The sequence below is a fragment of the Piliocolobus tephrosceles genome, chromosome 10, assembly GCF_002776525.5.
Source record: "Piliocolobus tephrosceles isolate RC106 chromosome 10, ASM277652v3, whole genome shotgun sequence".
NCBI classification, from domain to species: Eukaryota; Metazoa; Chordata; class Mammalia; order Primates; family Cercopithecidae; genus Piliocolobus; species Piliocolobus tephrosceles.
This window is the reverse complement of record NC_045443.1, coordinates 77,782,995-77,802,930: the sequence shown is the minus strand read 5'-3', so window position 1 is coordinate 77,802,930 and position 19,936 is coordinate 77,782,995. Positions and strand designations below refer to the sequence as shown.

The 19,936-nt window shown below is 33.0% G+C and overlaps 1 protein-coding gene across 1 annotated transcript in view; it reads right to left on the bottom strand.

The window, feature by feature from the left end:
• Positions 1 to 235: 235 nt before the first annotated feature.
• OTOGL (otogelin like) overlaps positions 236 to 19,936 on the bottom strand; it is a 239,565-nt gene continuing 219,864 nt past the window's right edge. Inside the window, exons 53-59 of the mRNA XM_023219423.1 lie at positions 12,560 to 12,623; positions 11,458 to 11,636; positions 10,889 to 10,993; positions 8,435 to 8,554; positions 7,038 to 7,083; positions 1,979 to 2,058; positions 236 to 1,336 (exon numbers count right to left, since the gene is read on the bottom strand). Of these exons, the coding sequence (XP_023075191.1) occupies positions 1,136 to 1,336; positions 1,979 to 2,058; positions 7,038 to 7,083; positions 8,435 to 8,554; positions 10,889 to 10,993; positions 11,458 to 11,636; positions 12,560 to 12,623 (795 nt within the window). The 3' untranslated portion in view covers positions 236 to 1,135. The remainder of the gene's footprint in view (positions 1,337 to 1,978; positions 2,059 to 7,037; positions 7,084 to 8,434; positions 8,555 to 10,888; positions 10,994 to 11,457; positions 11,637 to 12,559; positions 12,624 to 19,936) is intronic.

Sequence of the window (19,936 nt, the reverse complement as noted above, 5' to 3'; positions counted from 1 at the left end):
AGGTGGCAAAGAATTTGGGGATTTCCAAAGATCTCAAGACATTCTTCTTGCAAATGTCAATAATCTACCACATTTTAAAAGTGCAGCATTCCATTTTAAAGTTATTAATACATTCAGATAAATTTATTTCATTCTTCAATGCAAAGCAGCAGCATTAACAGGGAAACAGCACTCAACTTCAATAGTATGCAAGTACATCCTCAAAATTAAATGTTAATGAGACAGTAACTAAATGTTAAATACTAACAACATATTTAATAGCAGTTTTAATGATATTTTAAAAAGTTCAAGATCTATCTCCTCTATTTAGCAAATGATGCTATATTTCCCCATTCCTTACTATTGGAATAACGGTGTATGGGGGGCATTTTTCAAACACGTCAAACTTAAAATACTTAATTCTATCCAATGCAAACTCTTTAAGAATGAAAGATTATGTGATATACTCTTACTATATACTGCTCAGGATTTTAAAAGTGATATAGTACTGGAATAAGAGAGACCTAGAATTTAACCCAACTGTTAACATGAATTTACTATATTATTACACTGAACAAATTTGTACGAGTCACACAGCTTCTCTGGTTATCTGTTACATCTGCAAAATGAGGGGAATTTATAATGACTTTCCTAATAACCATTCAGGTTTTAAATAATCTATTATCTGTCTCTAAGCATATCACTCTTTATTGCTATCTAGATGCCTATTTTAACTGACCACATTAACAGACTAAGGAGTACCTATTAAAGGGTATCTTAATTTGGATAGCTATAGCAGACTTTGTAAATTAAGAAAAAAAGAGCTATTGAGTGAAATTGAAGGAATTTTTTTAAAATAACCTTCCAATTGATGAGAATATACTGTATCTGCACCAGGTTGCAATTAAATACATAATAGCATTTCAGCTGAACAACTTACAGTCATTTGATTTTCTAAAATAGAGTAAGGCAATAAATTTAATTTTGCTAATGAAACTGTATACATTTTGTACCAAGTGCTAAATTTCCACATTCCAAGTCTGAAAAATACAGTATTGTTAAACAACATAAATCTGCCACATGCCTAAGTAATAGTAATAAAAGTTAACTCTATTTGACATTATGATGTTGTACAGAGTTCTTGGAACCCAAGAGTTTAATTCCACTGGCATGTACAGTCTATGGGTTCCTGGAGAGTGTACATAATTTCAGTGCCATTTCCTGAGCAATACAGAGGCACAGACAAGTTTCGTACTCCATTTTCACGACAACACTTGCAGAATCTTAGGTGACTTTCAATATTGATGTTATATATGGTCGCTGATGGGCATTTGCCGTCACAAGATGCAACATTTATCTGTAAGAAGTGACAGTGAGAAAAAAAGTCTTAAACTTTTAAAAGTACTGGTTATTATTTGATTCCACTAAGAAAATCAGATGAAAAGGTTTCTTCCTCATCACTCCAGTCCTCAAGCTTCTGCATGTTGGAAGATTGTGAAAAACAATAAGTGAAATGTCATTCACATAAGTCAAAGGGATATTTCATGGCAATGCTCAACATAACATTCAAAGCATTAAATGTGCACATATAACTCGACATAAATATATATGGAATATGTTAATCACAATAATCTACTGTAACTTGTGTTATATCATGGCTCAAGTACACTGCAGGTCATATTAAAAGGGACAAATTTAGAAGCAGGACTCTTTTTGTGGAGTAAAATTGCATAGTCAAGACAACATGTAGTCAAATACATTTAGATTCAATTTCTATCCCTCTGGATTGCAATCATCATTCAGAACTGTTGATTATGCTAAGAATAATTCATACTTCTTCACAAACAGAATATGGCAACATTAGAATGTAGGAATAATCTCAGTTAAATATTGTAAGTGCTGGCATTTTGTTGGCTTACAAACATATTCGTTCTGTAACACATATACTTTCTAAAAAGACGCGTGCCACTTATGTAGCAAATGACATTTTTCCACTTACAGGGATTTGGCTTATACAGTCCTGTTTCCTTATGACCGATTTAATGATCACTTTCTGGCATATTCTTTCTTCTCGTTTGCCTGATAAAATATAAAATATATTTATTCATCAAAGGCCCATGCTAAATTGTTTAAACATATGAATATATTTACAATTGAAAATTGGTGCATTTATATATATTCCAGTATTGAAAGATACTTAAAATTTTCCTCTTACATTTTAATGTGCAATATTTATTTGCACCTTCTAAATAGATTTTCTTATATTTTCTTATAGATTTCTATATATTTTCTTATAAGCTTTACACTTAATATACACTTTATATCTTATTATCTTAGAATAATTATCATAATTAGAAATCAGAAATATTCCACACATGTAATAATGCTAACATCAACCTGTGTGTGGCATATATGTGCTTAAAATTATTTTTGGAATGAACCATAAAGTGTATAAGCAGATATACACATATGTAATTAATGCATAACTACATATATACATCAATTTTAAAATAAAAATTGAGAGATTTAAAGCCACATTATCTTAATGGACATTAACATAAAATAATGCAACATTTTAATAGAATCACTTACCAACCATATTGAAATGTATGGATGAGTCATACTTGAATTTATGGTTCTGAAATGGTCTTTTATAATTTCAGATGAAAACACTTTGTATGCATTCATAGTATCTTAATATGTGTCTGTGTGTGTGATGGATTATCACTTGCTATTATATGCAAGCATCTGTATTTAATGATGTATGATAGTGGATGTAATCTCTGAATCAAGATGCAAAAACCAAGGTTCTCTCTATTCCAACTTGCTTTGTCACTTTAGGAAAATCACTGAATTATCCTGCTGAGTTTCCTTATTTACAAAAGAGTGAACTTATATCCCAATTATCAAATACAGTTTGCCATGAAATCCTTATTTAAAACAACCTCAACATGTAAAATAGATACAGATTAAGCTACTCTGCTTGAAGGAGAGATGGGTAGCTAAGATTGACTGAAGAATTACCGTCCTCAAGGTCACTCATGACCTCCAAATTGCTAAATTTCAAGATCATCTCTCAGTTCTCATCCTATTTGACTTCTCAGCAGCATTTGACCCAGTCTATCACTCTGTCCTCCTTAATATACCTTCCACACTTGGCTTCCTGAGCTCACCTGCTTTGGTTTTCATCCTTTCTCCCCCATTGCTCCTCAGTCTCTTATGCTGGTTCTCTCTCTTTTCACTGATCTCTTGTTCATGGTGTGACTCAAGGCTCAGTGCTGTTGGTTGAGTGCAGGCTGTTCTGCCCCTTATGGTGCTTTCACTCAGTGATTATTTCCTTAGCCCTTCCATTCTTATGTAAGTTCAAGAATAAGAATAGTCAAGGAAAAAAATCATCTTTACCATGACCTATAAGATGCCTCACCCTCTTCTTTCTATCACCTTCCTCCTCTCACTTTCTGTGCAACAGCCACATTTTGCTATTTCCTCCACTTTGAACACTCTTCACCATCTGGGTGGCTTCCCAAGGACACTCAAGTCTCTACTCAAATGACGCCTCATCATCAGGGCATTTTCTGAGCCCCCACTTAAGCTAGCAACCCAGCCCCTCTCATTCTCCATTCCTTTTATTCTGCATTATTTTTCTATATACCACTCATCACTAAGTGACATATTAGAATACATTTATGAGTTTGGCATTTCTTCCCCTTCTTGATAATGAGCACTCTCCATGCAGATATTGCTTCATTCACTATTATGGACCCCGTGGTTAAAAAGATGGTCATTATGTAGGCACCCAATAAAAAGCCAACAAGTTAATTCATTCCATAAATGAAACTGGGGAAGCATTAATTTATTGTTAGCTGAGTTTGTTTGTACCAAGAGGTATTTCTAATTCATCCCTCAAAAACTTTATTGTAAAACATTTTATTCAATAATATCCAACCTATGATAGTATCCAACCTCCACAATCTCTTCAACATAGCCTGGTCTTCAGAAAGCAAAGGCAGCAGAAAAGGGTTTTCAAATAGGCCAGCAGAAACTACATTACGAGTCCTTTCACATCAGATGAGAGAAACTGAAGTGGCTTGTTATTATTCTGCAAGTTCAAAGAACTTAGCAGAGTTGAAAGATCCTGGGCCCAGATACTGGACAGACCTAAATTTATTATTGAATAGTGTGATCGGCTTCTCTCTGAACCTTCTATTTCTCATCTGTAGGGAAAACATACCTATCTCCCAGAACTGTGGTGAGGATTACGTGTGGTCCTGTCAGCAATGTGCTTAATAGAGTGTCAATGTGTGGCAGCTAATACTGGTCATTCATATGATTAGTCACAGAGATATACCCCTGTCTTCCCTGAGTTATCATAAATATACTCACTTCTCTAATAATTAACATAGGGATACAGAAGCCAGGGCCTTAACATTGCCATGTGACTCTATTCCTGCATCTCATACCTAAGGAAGAGTCTAGACTCTGAAGAAGAAGATTAAAAAAATAGTGAAATCTTAAATTTCCTCATATTCTAAAGTTAAATTTCATTCCTTGAGTTCCTGATACAATGACTATTTGATTCATATTAGTTTATATTTGATTTAAAGAATTCTGAATGAAAACATGCTTATTTCTAATGAACAGAATGTTTGTAATCAGTGTGTATATAATTAAAGCCTTAGTGATTAAAAATATCTAGGTGATATTATATTATCCCTAAAAGTCTTCCCAATATAATTATCATGAGTTGAATTGTGTCTTTTAAAATACCTGTGTATCTTAGAATGTGATCTTATTTGGACACACAATCTTTGCAGGGATAATTGAGCAAAAATGAGATCATTAGGGGTTGCTAATTCAGTATTACTGGTGTTCATGTAAAAAGGGGAAATCTGGAGTCAGACACACATACAGGGAAAACACCATGTGAGCATGAAGATGGCCATCTACATGCCGAGGAAAGAGGTTTGGAGCAGATCTCTCTTTCACAATCCCTCCAAGGAACCAGCCCTGCTGACATCTTCGTTTTGGAGTTCTAATCTCCAAAAATTTCTATTTCAACCACTTTTTGGTTTGTTACAGCAGCCCCACAAACTAATATAATAACAAATTAGATGTCAGGCCATCCTATGTTGGACTTTTTTGCTTGTTGTCAATGTGCAGGTGTGCATTGAATTTGGCTTTTTAGACATTATGTAAATAAAAATTCAGTCATTCTAGCCCTGCCACTTCAGCAGAGCTCATCATTCAGTCTCTGCCCTCTCCTAAAACTTGTCCTGGCAATGTTCCAGAATACCATGAAGAGTTAAGAAGCAGGATGTGAAATCAGGCCCGCAGTAGATTCCTAGCATTATCACTCATAAGAGGTATGACTTGAACAAATTATTTAACCCCACTAAGCAGAAAATCAAGATAATGTCAGAACCTATTCCATTGGATTTTGGGGGGAATAAATTATAACATATTACTTATTATATATTGTACATAGATAGTATATATTACACATTATTTGTATTAATACTTTAATACTTTCTAATATTCTGTTCAATATGACTCTATGGATCTAAAAATATAAGACTACTCTTACATATTTATGGGATTTAGTCTTTCATGAAAGAAATTCAGAAATCTTTCTCAAGAGGCATGTCAGTTCATATCTAAGAATCTGGCCCTATACCATGGTTTTTTGTTTTTGTTTGTTTGCTTGTTTTTGTTTTTGTTTTGTTTTTTTTTTTTGGAGACAGAGTCTTGCTCTGTCACCAGGCTGGAGTGCAGTGGCATGATCTTGGCTCACTGCAACCTCCACCTCTCGGGTTCAGTGATTCTCCTGCCTCAGTCACCCAAGTAGCTGGAATCACAGGCATGTGCTGCCATGTCCAGCTAATTTTTGTATTTTTAGTAGAGACAGGGTTTCACCATGTTGGCCATGATGGTTTCAATCTTCCGACCTCGTGATCCACTCACCTTGGCCTCCCAAAGTGCTGTGATTACAGCATGGTATTAAATTGAACTTTGTTGTGCCCCTTTCCCAAAAGCTTCTCTAAATTTTAAAATTACTGTCTATGCCAATTTTCTCAAAATTTCCATTTTTATATTGAGATAAATTCATAAACACTTTTAAAAGGAAAACTAAATGTGGTTTCATGGATAACCCACTTAAAATTATTCAAATTATTCAGTCCTTAAAAATATTCAAAATTACTATGAAATAGTAATCCTAGCACTTTGGGAGAATGAGGTAGGCAGATCTCTTGAGGCCAGGAGTTTGAGGCCATCCTGGCCAACACTGAAACCCCATCTCTACTAAAAATATAAAAATTAGCCGGGTGTGGTGGCACATGCCTGTAATCCCAGCTACTCAGGAGGCTGAGGCATGAGAATTGCTTGGACGCAGGAGGCAGAGGTTGCAGAGAGCTGAGATCATGCCAATACACTCCAACCTGGGCAATAGAGCAAAACTCTGTCTCATAAAAAAAAATTACTATGAAATAAACCTTATAATCCAAGTTAATAAAAAAATTGCATTCAGATAGCTTTAATTATGAAAACAACTATGAGAACTTTTATGAAAAGGATATAAATATTATTTACTAAAATGATATTATCCAAATTTATTGTATAAAACTATATACTTGTTCAAGCAGGTTTGAAAAGTACTGCACCCCATATGTTGTTTTTGGAGTCACAATGCCATTTTAACTGTAATCTACTTGTTTGTGTAAGTTCAGCATGGTTCAAACAAATATGATCACAAGACATTTTTCAATTTTAAATACACTGAAATCTTATGAAATACCATTTGTAATATGCCACAATAAAAATTTAATATTTAAATTAAAATTGATCTAAATCTAAAACACTTTCTTTACACTCCAGAAGTTAAAGACTAATTTATAAAATTATTAACCATATGATACAAAAAACATATGATACAAAAACACTTTATAAAATTTGTTTTCCACTTTGCATCATAGGAATTGAATTTTGTGAGAAAAAACATACTCACTATGAGCAATTAAAACTAATCTATAAGTAAATGCATGGAATATGCTCTCACTTACAGATCTTGCAACAGCCTTCATTATAAAGCTTCACAATCCCTTCATTCTAGAAAGAGAAAAAATGAATAAAGTCCAAGAATATGGTGTTCATCCATATTCTCTTATACTAGAACAAGAAAACTAACTTTTCTAAAATTTTTATCAAATATCACAAAGTCTTTATAGAAAAATAATTGGAATTTAACTATTACTAAAAAAAATTGTTTTTAAAATCTGGAGTAGATAGTTTGCTTAAAAATACATTATACATTGGTACTATGGAAAAGAGTGTAAAAGGATTATTCTACTTAAAAGGACACTTTAAATGCCACAAAATATTTTTATTAAAACAAAATAATAACAGCTATTCTAAATAATGACCATTATATATTTTCAACTCCTTGAAGTAACCTAAACCACTTCCATTTGACTTGAGTTTCTGAATATAACTGAATGCTAAAATTGTACATCTTTTTCTTTAATAGTTTATTATGAAAAAATATTTCCTTCCTTGGAAGGACTCTCGTCTAAGACTAAACTTTTACAAGAATTACTGATTGCTTTAGCAACCTGCTAACTGCAGTTGAAATAAGAGAATGATTTACTCTATAAATATTAGTCTGTGAAACAAGATGATGCCCAAATTTTTTCCAGGACAGAAATTCTGTGACTTTAGTACATGTTATATCTAGCTAGCCAGCCAGCCATCATCATTGAAAAGGTACATCCTGAAAAAAAATGTCAAAGAGACTAGACTGTACTATTTCGCTATACAACAGAACAAAGCTTAGTTTTCATTAGGAATTATTATTGTCTAAATAAATAAAGCTACAAAAATCTTGCAAAATAAAAATTATATCACGTTCACAAATCTACTCTCCCAGTAAACTCTTCTCTGAGAGAATAGGGAAAGTTATAGAGCAAAACTTAAGAATAGGCAATCTTGTGACTTGTACTAAATTTTTCAGTGGCCTGTGACCAGAAAAGCTAAGGCAAACATTACATAGACCAGTATGCATTAAAGTTGAATGACATCATAAATCTCACTGTTTGTTTAAGAAAGAAAATTTCCCAAGCTCTGATTCCTTAGCTTATTAATCCATATTAAAGGGAAGTCCAAGTCTGCTGATCAAATGATTTTTCAATAATCTTTGGATCTATAGATAAAAACCCAATGATTGCAAAGTATCTATTCAAAGATAGTCAGAATTATCTGGAACACTGTATGTAACTCAAAATTTCAAATGGGAAAAACAGAACAGAGCTTTTATTTATTCATGAAAATAACACATTAACCATTATGTATAAGCCACAATGTAAGTATGACCTTAGACAATATTAATGTATCTTTTCTAAATTATATAAATTTTCTAATTACATAATTATCTAAATTTTCTTAGATATAACAAAGTACAAACCATTTTGCATTCAGTCTCATTAAAAGGGGGACAGACCATAGTGTAGTTCAGAATTATTGCCCCTTCATCAGTTTTAATACATTCATATGTGGTGCAGTTATAGTGCCAGGTACTCCCTTCCTAAAAAATAAAAAGAAAGTTACTATTTAGCATATTAAAATCTGCTGTATTTCTTAAGTACAATATTACTCTATTGAATAAAAAATCAAATCAAGATGCAGAGGCTTCTTGTGACACAAAATGTTCCATCTGAAAATGACTTTAAATTTATTTTATCTAAAATGATTAGAAATGCATGTGTATGTAATAGACATTACATAAACATGTATTATGTAATTATAAAATAATTAGAAATATACATGCATGGTGTATACTTATCTAAAATGATAAAAAATACATACACATGTATCGTGTGTTTGTATATGCTAGGTTTCATACTAGAACTGCGAGGTAAATGTGAAATAAAACAATAGAGAATGAAGAAGCAAATAGGTATCTGTTTCTGCTACAAAATTATCTAATTTAACTAAGTGTCAAAGGTCTTGCTCTAATATTTTCTCACTAATTATAAAACAACAAATCTTATTACTTATATACCTCCTTTCTTGAGATGTGTTTATTCTTCCTTCTACTCCCTGATCGCCAAAAAGTTTAAAGAAATATTTAAATGACAGTGTTTATTGGCTTGTTGTTCTAATTGTGCATACCTTACATTATTTAAAAATTTATCCCTATTCTTTCAAGAAGTATTTAAATATAATAACTGTTTCATTCTTGATTTCAGAATTTCTATTTAAAAGTAAAGTCAGCTGAAATAATTGTTAATCTATATTTTTATTTTATAACTCACATTTAAAAAATGAAAGTAGTTAATGTCAGCATTACCTCATCACTTAGGCAAAAAGGAAAATTAATAAAAGAGATGGAAAATACATCTCTTTTTCATTTTATTCTACTTTAAGAAGATTGACCACGGTGGAGGGTGTGTTGTTCTAGGCCTTCTCAATTTCTCATAGATTTTACCTTAAATTAATTAAGGCCATTCTCTTGATAAATTTATACATCAGACCAGGCTGCCAGCTATGATGCAGAAGGCTACATTTTTGAATCTCAAGTTACTTTCCATGGTGCTGGACAAATTGACTTAGTTCTGTACAAGCAAACACTTTGTATCATAAGGTTTTTTTATTGCCACTCCATCCTTACTACTACTGGAGATTCAAACATCTACCCTTGTTCTGAATCAGGATGTTGACACTTTGTGGTTATTTTCAGATGAACAGTCACCGTCACACTCTTAAAACCATTTAAGGAAAGTGTAAGCATGTCCTAAATAGTCAACCATTTAACCTGGTACAACATAGGCTTTTTGTTTAATCAAGTATTAGGCCAATCTATACTTATAATCTTAAAGGATTTTCAGCAGTAATGAAGACAGTTTGGGAAAGGAGAAGGCACTTTAAAGACATGAAACCTTACATTATATGCTCTTAGATATTTTTAAACATAATAAGCTCATTGGATTCAGGTATTTTTCCTTTTGCATTTAAAAAAATGTGTTTCTAATTTGTTTGCATATTTAATTAAGTCAAAGCTGAGAAATTCATGAGTTAAATTTATAAATGTCATTTGCAACCAAATGAAGTATTTATTTTTAAAAAGAAAGGGTGAAGGAACCAATACTGATTTGAACATAATAAAAATATACGTGTGTATTATACATACATATATATATATATATATATTTCTTCCTTGACACTACTTTTTCACCAAATCTAGTGTATTTTTGTACATAAATATATATTGGTTAGAAAAATGTCAATTGTCTAATCCAAAGAATTCTATCTTTGTGATAGATTATATATATGCTAATCTGTTGATACCTCTGTTAATTTGCTTTAAGAGGTAGAATTATATTTTTGGAATTTGCAAAAAAAAAAAAAAATAGTAGTAGTAGTCAAACTTTGGCTTGAAGATTCCTTACAGATCAGTAAAGAATTCTGATGAACTTGACTACTTTCTTGTCTTATATTCTAATTTTATGTATAGTTTAAGGTCTTCTGTGAAACTCAATTAGAAAAGATCTGTAAATGTTGAAATTCAGGAAACAGTAATATGTAATTTATCTGAAATCGAAAATTAGCTGTCACACAAAAGTATTAATTGTTCCTTTCCTTTGCAATCAGCATTTCTCAAAGCCTATTCCTTACATCTAGAAAAAAGGAGTGAAGATATATGACAAAATAAATTTGGGTCACAAGTTAAGCATTTTTCTTTACAACATAAATTATCAGATACTTTAAAATGTAACAAATGTAACTGTGGCTTGTGTGATGTAGGTGTACTGTGTTTGCTGTATGCAGTGCAGTGTGTGTGGGGCACATTTTCCAAACTTTGAATCAAGAACACCTCCTTCAGAAAATAGCACAGAGCATTACTGTCCATGAAACATACCGTGTATACAACTGATGTTCCATTTTCCATCTGGAATTTGCAGGATACATTTTTGCAGATACCACAACAATCATAATCACTTGGGGATGGAGTATATACCTGGTGCTGCATATAATGATACTAGATTAGCAACACCATATCAATATTTTAATGAATTACTTCTGGAGAGTTATTTCTTCCAAACATAACTACAAGCTCTCTCCAGACAATTGTAAGAATTTCTAAGGTTGAATATGAGAGGTTTCCAATAATGATTGACTTTACATGGTTATATTAGAAGTGAGATAGATGTTAACCTTTACTTCTAACAGCCAAATTCATCAAGCAGGTGTAACAACCTCAGGTAAGGCAACCTGGCAAGCTGTATATAATAAGACTCCTGAAGTTCAAGGTTAAGCACAGGAAAGTGAAAGTCTATGTTTTATAGATACATTACAAAATAGTAGACTATTGAAGAACTATACAATGTTTATTTTTAACTAATGGAGTACTCACCATTTCTAATTCTATAACTCTGCCATTTTTGAATGTATTAACTCTCACCAGAATAACTTACAAAGAATACTTACAACATCACATTTTTTTGAACAATTCACCAGTGTAAAATTCAGAGTGTGAAAGCCTGTATGGTTATCTTTTTCTTCCAGACACTCTATAGTATAACAAAAGTCTTCTTCCAAATATTTTATCATGGATTGTCCAGGATTCAATACTGATGCTTCTTGAAATACACACACATCATCCTTTTCTAAAACAGAAAAAAACAGTCAATAAGAAAATATACTGTTGAGTTTATTACTAATCCATCATTGGAGCTTATATTTGAGTTTATGTTGTCATTCTGATGTGCCAATTTTTAAAAACTAATGAAGATTTTCACATTTACATATTTTAATAACCCAATATTTACTTAAAAATGTAGTACACTATTTCTTAACATAAAATAAAAATTTATCTGTAAAATCAACTGCTGTTTACTGATTGAACTTCCTTCAAAATCCATATTTTATAGCAACTTTGGAATATGAGTTCTTGGTCAGGCACAGTGGCTCATACCTATAATCCCAGCATTTCGTGAGGTCAAGGCAAGAGGATTGCTAGAGACCAGAAGTTTGAGACCAGCCTGGGCAACATAGCAAGACCCCATTTCCAGAAAAAAAAAAAAGCTGAGTGTGGTGGTGCATGTCTGTAGTACAAGCTACTCAGGCAGTTAAGGCGGAAGGATTGCTTGAGCCCAGAAGTTCGAGGCTATAGTGGGCTGGGATGGAGCCACTATACTCCAGCCTGGGTAACAGAGTGAGACCCTGTCTTAATAAAAATATACTACTAATAATAATAATATAATGAGCATAACTTCATACTCTTTAGATGTCTATATTTTTAAATTAAATATAGACATATTAAAAAGAGCCTAATGACAACTTTAAAATTCGCTGAGGCCTCTGAAAAAATATTTATATTTCTGTTCTGTTATTCCATTCTCAGAATATTTAGAGATATTACAGAAGAGGAAATTGAAACATAATAATGCATTTTTATACTCAAATACTGGCAAATGGCTTAAAATGTATAATATGTGTCTCAAAAATGAGATTTTTAACTTGTTAATAGTGAAAAACAGATACTACTGATATTCATTTATAATTTAAAAGTTATAAAAGACATAGTTACCACAGAGATACTGTATGCATCCACAATCACTCTGGAAGTTATGGTCTATTGCAGTAAATTCTCCCTATTGGAAATAAACTACTATTACTTATCATTTAGCTTATTATATTATTATATTACATATATATAAAATTATATATATATATAGACACACATACATACTCAGTGATAGCATCTAATAAGTTCCTTATCACACAGTCATACACTTTTTAAAATCATATTGTTTGATTCTGAGCTTCTGTAGGGCAATCAAAGACAATATTTGCCAACCCTGGGAACTTTGCTTCATGGAAATGTTCTTGACCTGCTCTACCGAGGCAGCCCAGGGCTCTGATGTCTGCATCTGCACAAGGCTCCTATAATATATACAACAGCAACACAAGTATAGTATAGTGGTTAATAGCACAGTCTTAGGAATGGAACTGCCTTTGCACCAATCCTGACTCCATAACTTACTAACTTTTTGATTTAGGGCACATTACTTAATCAATCTGCTCCTCACTTCCTTCATCTGCAATATGGAGATAATAATACTGCCTGCCTCTTAGGATTGTTGAGAGAAATAAACGGATCAATATATGTAAAGAGTTTAGAATAGGACTGACACACAGAAAGTGCTATAGAGCCTTTTGCTGTTAGTACATTGTTACTATGACAGATATTCAAACTTTGCCCTATCAGGACTGACAGAGATTCTTCCCACCAAATACAGGACCAGGCTTAAAGTTTCAAGAATTGTATTTAAAGCATCAACTTTTCCTGGATGCATTTAATTTTCGTATGACATCAGTAATAAAATGAATTTTATTCTTGACACAAATAAATGACGCCAATAAATTCACATAAAAGGCATTTTCCCTCATAAGCTAATAATGTTTTGCTTTTTATAGGGCCTTATAAGTTGTAAAGTAGTTTTATGAACACTAATTCATTTGATATTTTAGGACTTTAGTCATTAGACAATTCCAATGGGACTGGAAATAAATGTTTGAATAATGGAGTTAAAAATAATAATAAATCGAATTCTCCTAGTGCATGACTACTCCAAAGATTTTAAAAAGACACTAACTCTTTTAGGTAACATATGTACCTGTTTTTTAATAGTTAAAGCCATAATGCTAACTCTGTTTCCTCGAGCTTAGGCTTAAATCTTCTATCCTTCTCTTCCATGCTCATTTCCTTTGAGATCTTATCCACATAATCAATTATGCTTTTATTCTAAGTTGCCAATTTTACCAAGAGGAAATACCTCTTTGATTGGTCTACCAATCCTAAATATTACCTGAAAAAATATAGTAGTTTTTACTCCCAAATGAATGTCCCTCTCCTGTACAGTCTGCAGCGAAATCACTTTAGGGGGCTTCCACTTTGGACTATTATGAAGAGTGCTGCTATGAACATTCGAGTATAAGTTTTTATGTAGACATATGTTTTCATTTCTCATCAGTACATATTTAGGAGTGAAATTGTTGTGCTATATAATAAGTCTATGTTTACCTTTCTGAGTAATAGCCAAGGTGTTTTCCAAAGCAGCTGCACCATTTTACATTGCCACCAGTAGTGTATAAGGGTTTCCATTTCTCCACAGTCTTGTAAATATGTTATTTTTTGTCTTTTTAGTGAGTTAATATAATGGGTTAATATACATGAAGGGTTATGTATATTCGGGCAAGATGTGAAGTGGTATCTCACTATAGTTCTGATTTGTATTTAAATGATACTTAATGATGTTAAGCATCTTCTCATGTGCTATTGGTCATCTGTATATCTTATTTGGATAAATATCAAGGTGTATCCATGCAATGGAATATTATTAACAACAAAAGGAATGAAGTAGTGACATATGCAACAACATGGATTAACCTTGAAAATATTATGCTAAGTGAAAAGAGCCAGACACAAAGACCACATATTATACCATTCTTTTTATAGGAAATACCAAGAACAGAAATACATGGAGAGACAGAAAGTAGAGATTTCTGAGGGCTGGAGAGTCTGGAAAGGAAAGAGGAATGACTGCTGTAGGTACAGGGTTTCTTTTGGTTTGGTGAAATTCTTCTAAAATTGATTGTCTTGAAGGTTGTGCAATTCAGTGAATATACTAAAGGCCACTGAACTGTATACTTTATATGGATGTATTGTATGTTATGTGAATTTATGTCAATAAAGTTATTATTTTAAAAAATTGCAAAGGCCTAACATACACTTTTCAGGTTGAATTACATTTGTCTATGTGAATGAACTAACGTGATATTTTTAAAAATCACCTTAGTCACTGAAACAAACATTAGCCATTATTCAGACTGAGTACTTAGGAACAATGAATCAGATAAACACTTGTGTAAAGCCACGAATGTTAAAACTAAATCATCATGGATGGAGGGTTATGTATATTTGGGTAAGATGTTCAAGGATATTAAAGCTACTAGTTATGTTCTGTGTGTCTAGCACAGTGCCAATAATATAATAATCATTTAAAAATGCTTGGAATAGTGAATGTCAAAATATGATTCACAATTAATATTCAGACATTGAGGGTTGAGTTGAAAATAAGCTAGATGGGCCAGCATCTAGCACAAATGCTGGGGAGGGAAATCAGCTAGATGGGCCAGCATCTAGCACAAGAAAAGAGAAAGTAGAGACTGGTAGAAATCCACTAGGAAAAAAAATACAGAGCTAAGGTCACAACCAGACCAAGGTTAATGAATGCACATAGAGACTGCTACCCCAAAAAGCTTCAAAGGGTCTAGAACACAGGAAGTATAAAATCCCATACGAGGAAAGGTTATGTTTTTCTTGTTACATTAGAAGCTATTGAAATGACTCAAGATGTTATGCTGCCTTTTCCAGGCCAAAAAAAAAAAAAAAGGAGCTCTGTATGAGGCTGGTTACAAGTCAAATACTAGGACTTCTACTCTCAGCTGCTCCACTGGCCATCGTAATGTTTGTTCAAGGACCCAGTAATCTTGGACTCTTGGTGTGCAAGGCTTGAAATCTTAAAGTTTTTTAATCTCTCTCTCTCTCTCTCTCCCCTCTTCTCCCAACCAATACATTTGTTCAATTTGTTACAAAAGGCCAAAGTCTTTCATTTTGCCCTCCTAAATTCACACCAACCTCACAATACCAAGATGTTCATTGATGAGCAGCTACACCAGTCTCTTTGCTGATTTCCTGACCACTAATGTTTTAGTGCTCATATCCTGCTATGCATAAATAGAAACATCTCCCTCAAACACCATTTTCTTCATAACTTTCATCCTATGCAGGACTCTTTCCATCTCCTATCACATAAAGTTTGCACGGAACTGCTCAGGGTAGGACTGTGCTTTTTCAAGTGTCTGGCATGATGACTGCCCATAACTGATCTTCAACAAATGTTGGTTGAATAAAAAATGAAAATAATAAATGAATAAATCAAATCTGCATTCCTCAGCCTTGCCTTTAAAGCCCTCTTGGCCAGGTGCAGTGGCTCACACCTGTAATACTAGCACTTTGTGAGGCCAAGGTGGAAGAATCACTTGAGCTTGGGAGTTCAGTGATGCTATGATTGTGCCACTGCATTTCAGTCTAAGCAACAGAGCCAGACTCTGTCTCTAGAAAATAAAAATAAAAAATAAAGCCCTCCCCAAATATACCAATTTGTGTAGATTTTTATCTCTCATTCTTCCTTCAGTTAGCTCTTTCTCCAGGCGAGAGAGAGGGTGTTATGGTTATTATTCTTCAGCATACAACTATTACCTCATACCTTTGTGAATTTACTTCTGTTTCTATTAGCCCCTGTCTGAAATAGTTCAGCTGCTTTCATCCATTATTTTTAACCTATCACATTCTTCTAAGTTTTTCTTGATGGTCGCTATCTCTGGAAACTTCTTCATAATGATCTCTATAATGCGATTAACATTCTGAGCATCATGTTTAACTTGTAATCAATTATAATAAAGTAATTTAAGAAATTAAGTTTTAATGTGCTCCCCAAATTTTATTGTTAAGATATCTATACTACTCAAATTGCTCTACAGATTCAATGCAAACCTTGTCAAAATTCCGGTGACATTTTTTACAGAAATAGATAAAACAATCCTCAAATTTGCTTGAAACCACAAAAGACACCAAATAGCCAAAGTGATCTTGAGCAAAAAGAACACAGCTGGCAGCATCATGCTACCTGACTTCAAAATGTGCTACAAAGCTACAGTAATCAAAACAGCATGGTACCAGAATAAAAACAGACACATAGACCAATTAAACAGATTAGAGAACCCAGAAATCAATCCCTGCATTATGACCAATTAATTTTTGACAAAGTTACCAAGAACAAACAATGGGAAAAGGATAGTCTATTCAATAAATGATGCTGGAACAATGGCATGTCCACATGCAGACAAATTATATTAGACCCTTATCTCACACAACACACAAAAATTAACTCTAAGGGGATTAAAGACTTAACTGTAATGCTTGAGACTATAAAACCACTAGAAGAAAATATAGAGGAAAAGCTCCAGGATATTGGTCTCAGCAATGAGTTTTTTGGCTGTGAATCCAAATGTAGAGACAACAAAAGAAAAATATACAAATGGGAGTATAGCAAGCTAAAAACCTGCTGCACAGCAAAGGAAACAATCAACAGAGTGAAGAGACAACCTACAGAGTGAGAGAATATATTTGCAAACTATATATCTAATAATGGGTTAATATCCAAAATAAATAAAAAACTCAAACAACTCAATATCAAGAAAAACAAATAAACTGATTTTTAAAATGGGCAAAGGGCCTGAATAGGCATTTTACAAAAGAAAACATATAAATGGCCAATAAATATATTTTAAAATGCTTAATATTAGTAATCAGGGAAATGCAAATTAAATCCATAATGAAATATCACCTCATACCTGTTAAAATGGTCATTATCAAGAAGACAAAAGATAGCAAGTGTTTGTGAAAATGCAGAAAAAGAAACACTGCATGCTGTTGGTGGGAATGTAAATTAGCATAGTCACTACAAAAAATAGTATGTATGTTCCTTAAAAAATTAAAAATAGAATTACTATATGATCTAGCAATTCTACTACTTGGTATATATGCAAAGGAAATAAAATCACTATATTGTAGAGATATCTCCACTCCCACGTTTACTTGCAGCACTATTCACAATAGCCAAGATATGGAATCAACCCAAATGTCCACCAAAGGATGAATGGATAAAGAAACTGTGGTATATATACACTATGTAATACCATACAGCCTTGAAAAAGAAGAAAGTCCTGTCATTTGAGACAACATGGATGAACCTGGAGGACATTATGTTAAATGAAATAAGCCAAGCACAGAAAGACAAATACCACATGATCTCATTTATATGCAGAATCTAAAAAAGTTGAACTCATAGAAGGTAGGGAGTAGAATGGTGGTTACCAGAGCTGAGGGTGGGGGAGTAGGGCTTAAGGACATGTTGGCCAAAGGATGCAAAATTTCAGTTACATAGGAGAAATAAGTTCAAGAGATCTATTGTAAAATGTAATGACTATCATTAGTAACAACATATTGTATTTTTAAAAATTGTTAAGAGAATAGATTCTGTGTTCTCATCACAAAAAATATGATGTTGTGAGGTAATGCATGTGCTAATTAACTCAATTTAGCTATTCCATAATGTATGCATATTTTAAATTAACATGTACATAATAAATATAAACAATCTTTGTCAATTTTAAAAATAAGTAAATAAAATATAAAAACAATTAAACACAAAGATTGTATAATGCTTCTAGTTTGCCTTTAGAAAACCTATGTGTCTCAGCCAGGCACGGTGGCTCACGCCAGTAAAATCAGCATTTTGGGAGTCCAAGGTGAGCAGATCACGAGGTAAGGAGATTGAGACCATCCTGGCCAACATGGTGAAACCCGGTCTCCACTAAAATACAAAAAATTAGCTGGGTGTGGTGGCACATGCCTGTAGTCCCAGCTACTCAGGAAGCTGAGACACGGGAATCGCTTGAACCTGGGAGGCAGAGGTTGCAGTGAGCAGGGATTGTACCACTGTACTCCAGCCTGGCGACAGAACAAGACTCCATGAAAGAAAGACAGTACAAGACAAGACAAGACAAGACAAGACAAGACAAGACAGGACAAGACAGGACAAGACAAGACACTCCATGAAAGAAAGACAGTACAAGACAAGACAAGACAAGACAAGACAAGACAAGACAAGAGAAAAGAAAAGAAGAAAGAGAAAGAGAGAGAGAAAGAGAGAGAAAGAAAACCTATGTGTCCCAGAAAAAAAGATAGAAAGTAGAAAAGGGCTAGGTCAGACTTGTAAAGGGGAAAAAAATTAAGAAATTTAAGTTTTAATGTTTCAAAAAAACTAATACTTATAACTAATACTGATTGAGTCCTTCCTATATGTCAGACACTAAGCATTTAAATTATATTTGCTTATTGTCTATAAGGTATTATTATTTTCATATTCCAAATCAGAGAAGCAAGCCACAGCAAGAGAAAGGTAGAACAAGGCAGTCTCACATTCTCTTTCATTCTTGTTTCAAGTTGTGCCTTGGCTACATTTTCTAAGGGAAATAAAGAGTTAAGGCAGAGTAGAAAGAATAGGGAATACACAAACATACACACACAAAAAGCAATCCTTGGTCAGAATCCTGAAAATCTCAGTCAATAATTTATTCCCTTGGATTTCATCTCTGTCACTTGTAAAATGAGCTAAAGTACTGACTTGGTAAAGATTCAGTAAGATAGTATACTGAATACGTTATGTAACTGTGAAGGACTAGAGAAATACATGGCATCATAATTCTACTCTTGTGTAGATGTATATACAGTGTACAAAATAATCAAATAAGAGAATTATTATGAAAGTTATTTGTAAAGTTTAAACATTCTCTGTAAAGTATAGATGAGAGCATCATTAAAGCAAATGTTGGATTAATGCTTTTTAAATAAAACAGTGGCATCCTAGGAGGGGTTCTGTTAGTTTAAAAAGTACCTCATTCCTTCTTCATAATATAGCTTTGAACTGGAGATTCTGAATGAATTCTCTAAGTGTACACATTGTTTGAGAAGAGAAAGAAAAGTAAACTGTCTTTGTGAAATAAAGCGTGTCTTCTCTAATAAATAAGGCCAGGAATATATTATCTTTCTCAAGCCTTATCGGCATATCATGAAGATAAATAGTTAAAGAAAACAAAGACTTGTAAAGCACTATGAGATACATTTAAGGATTAAATAAGTGACACCAGAGTTATCCTTGCTATTTCTAAAAATTAAATATTTGAAATTTCTATAAGGTTTGCATGTTCGCAGATAATGCTTAAGAAGAAACAGGTAGTTCCATGTTTGTATCCCCTTCTCTACAACAGAGGCATT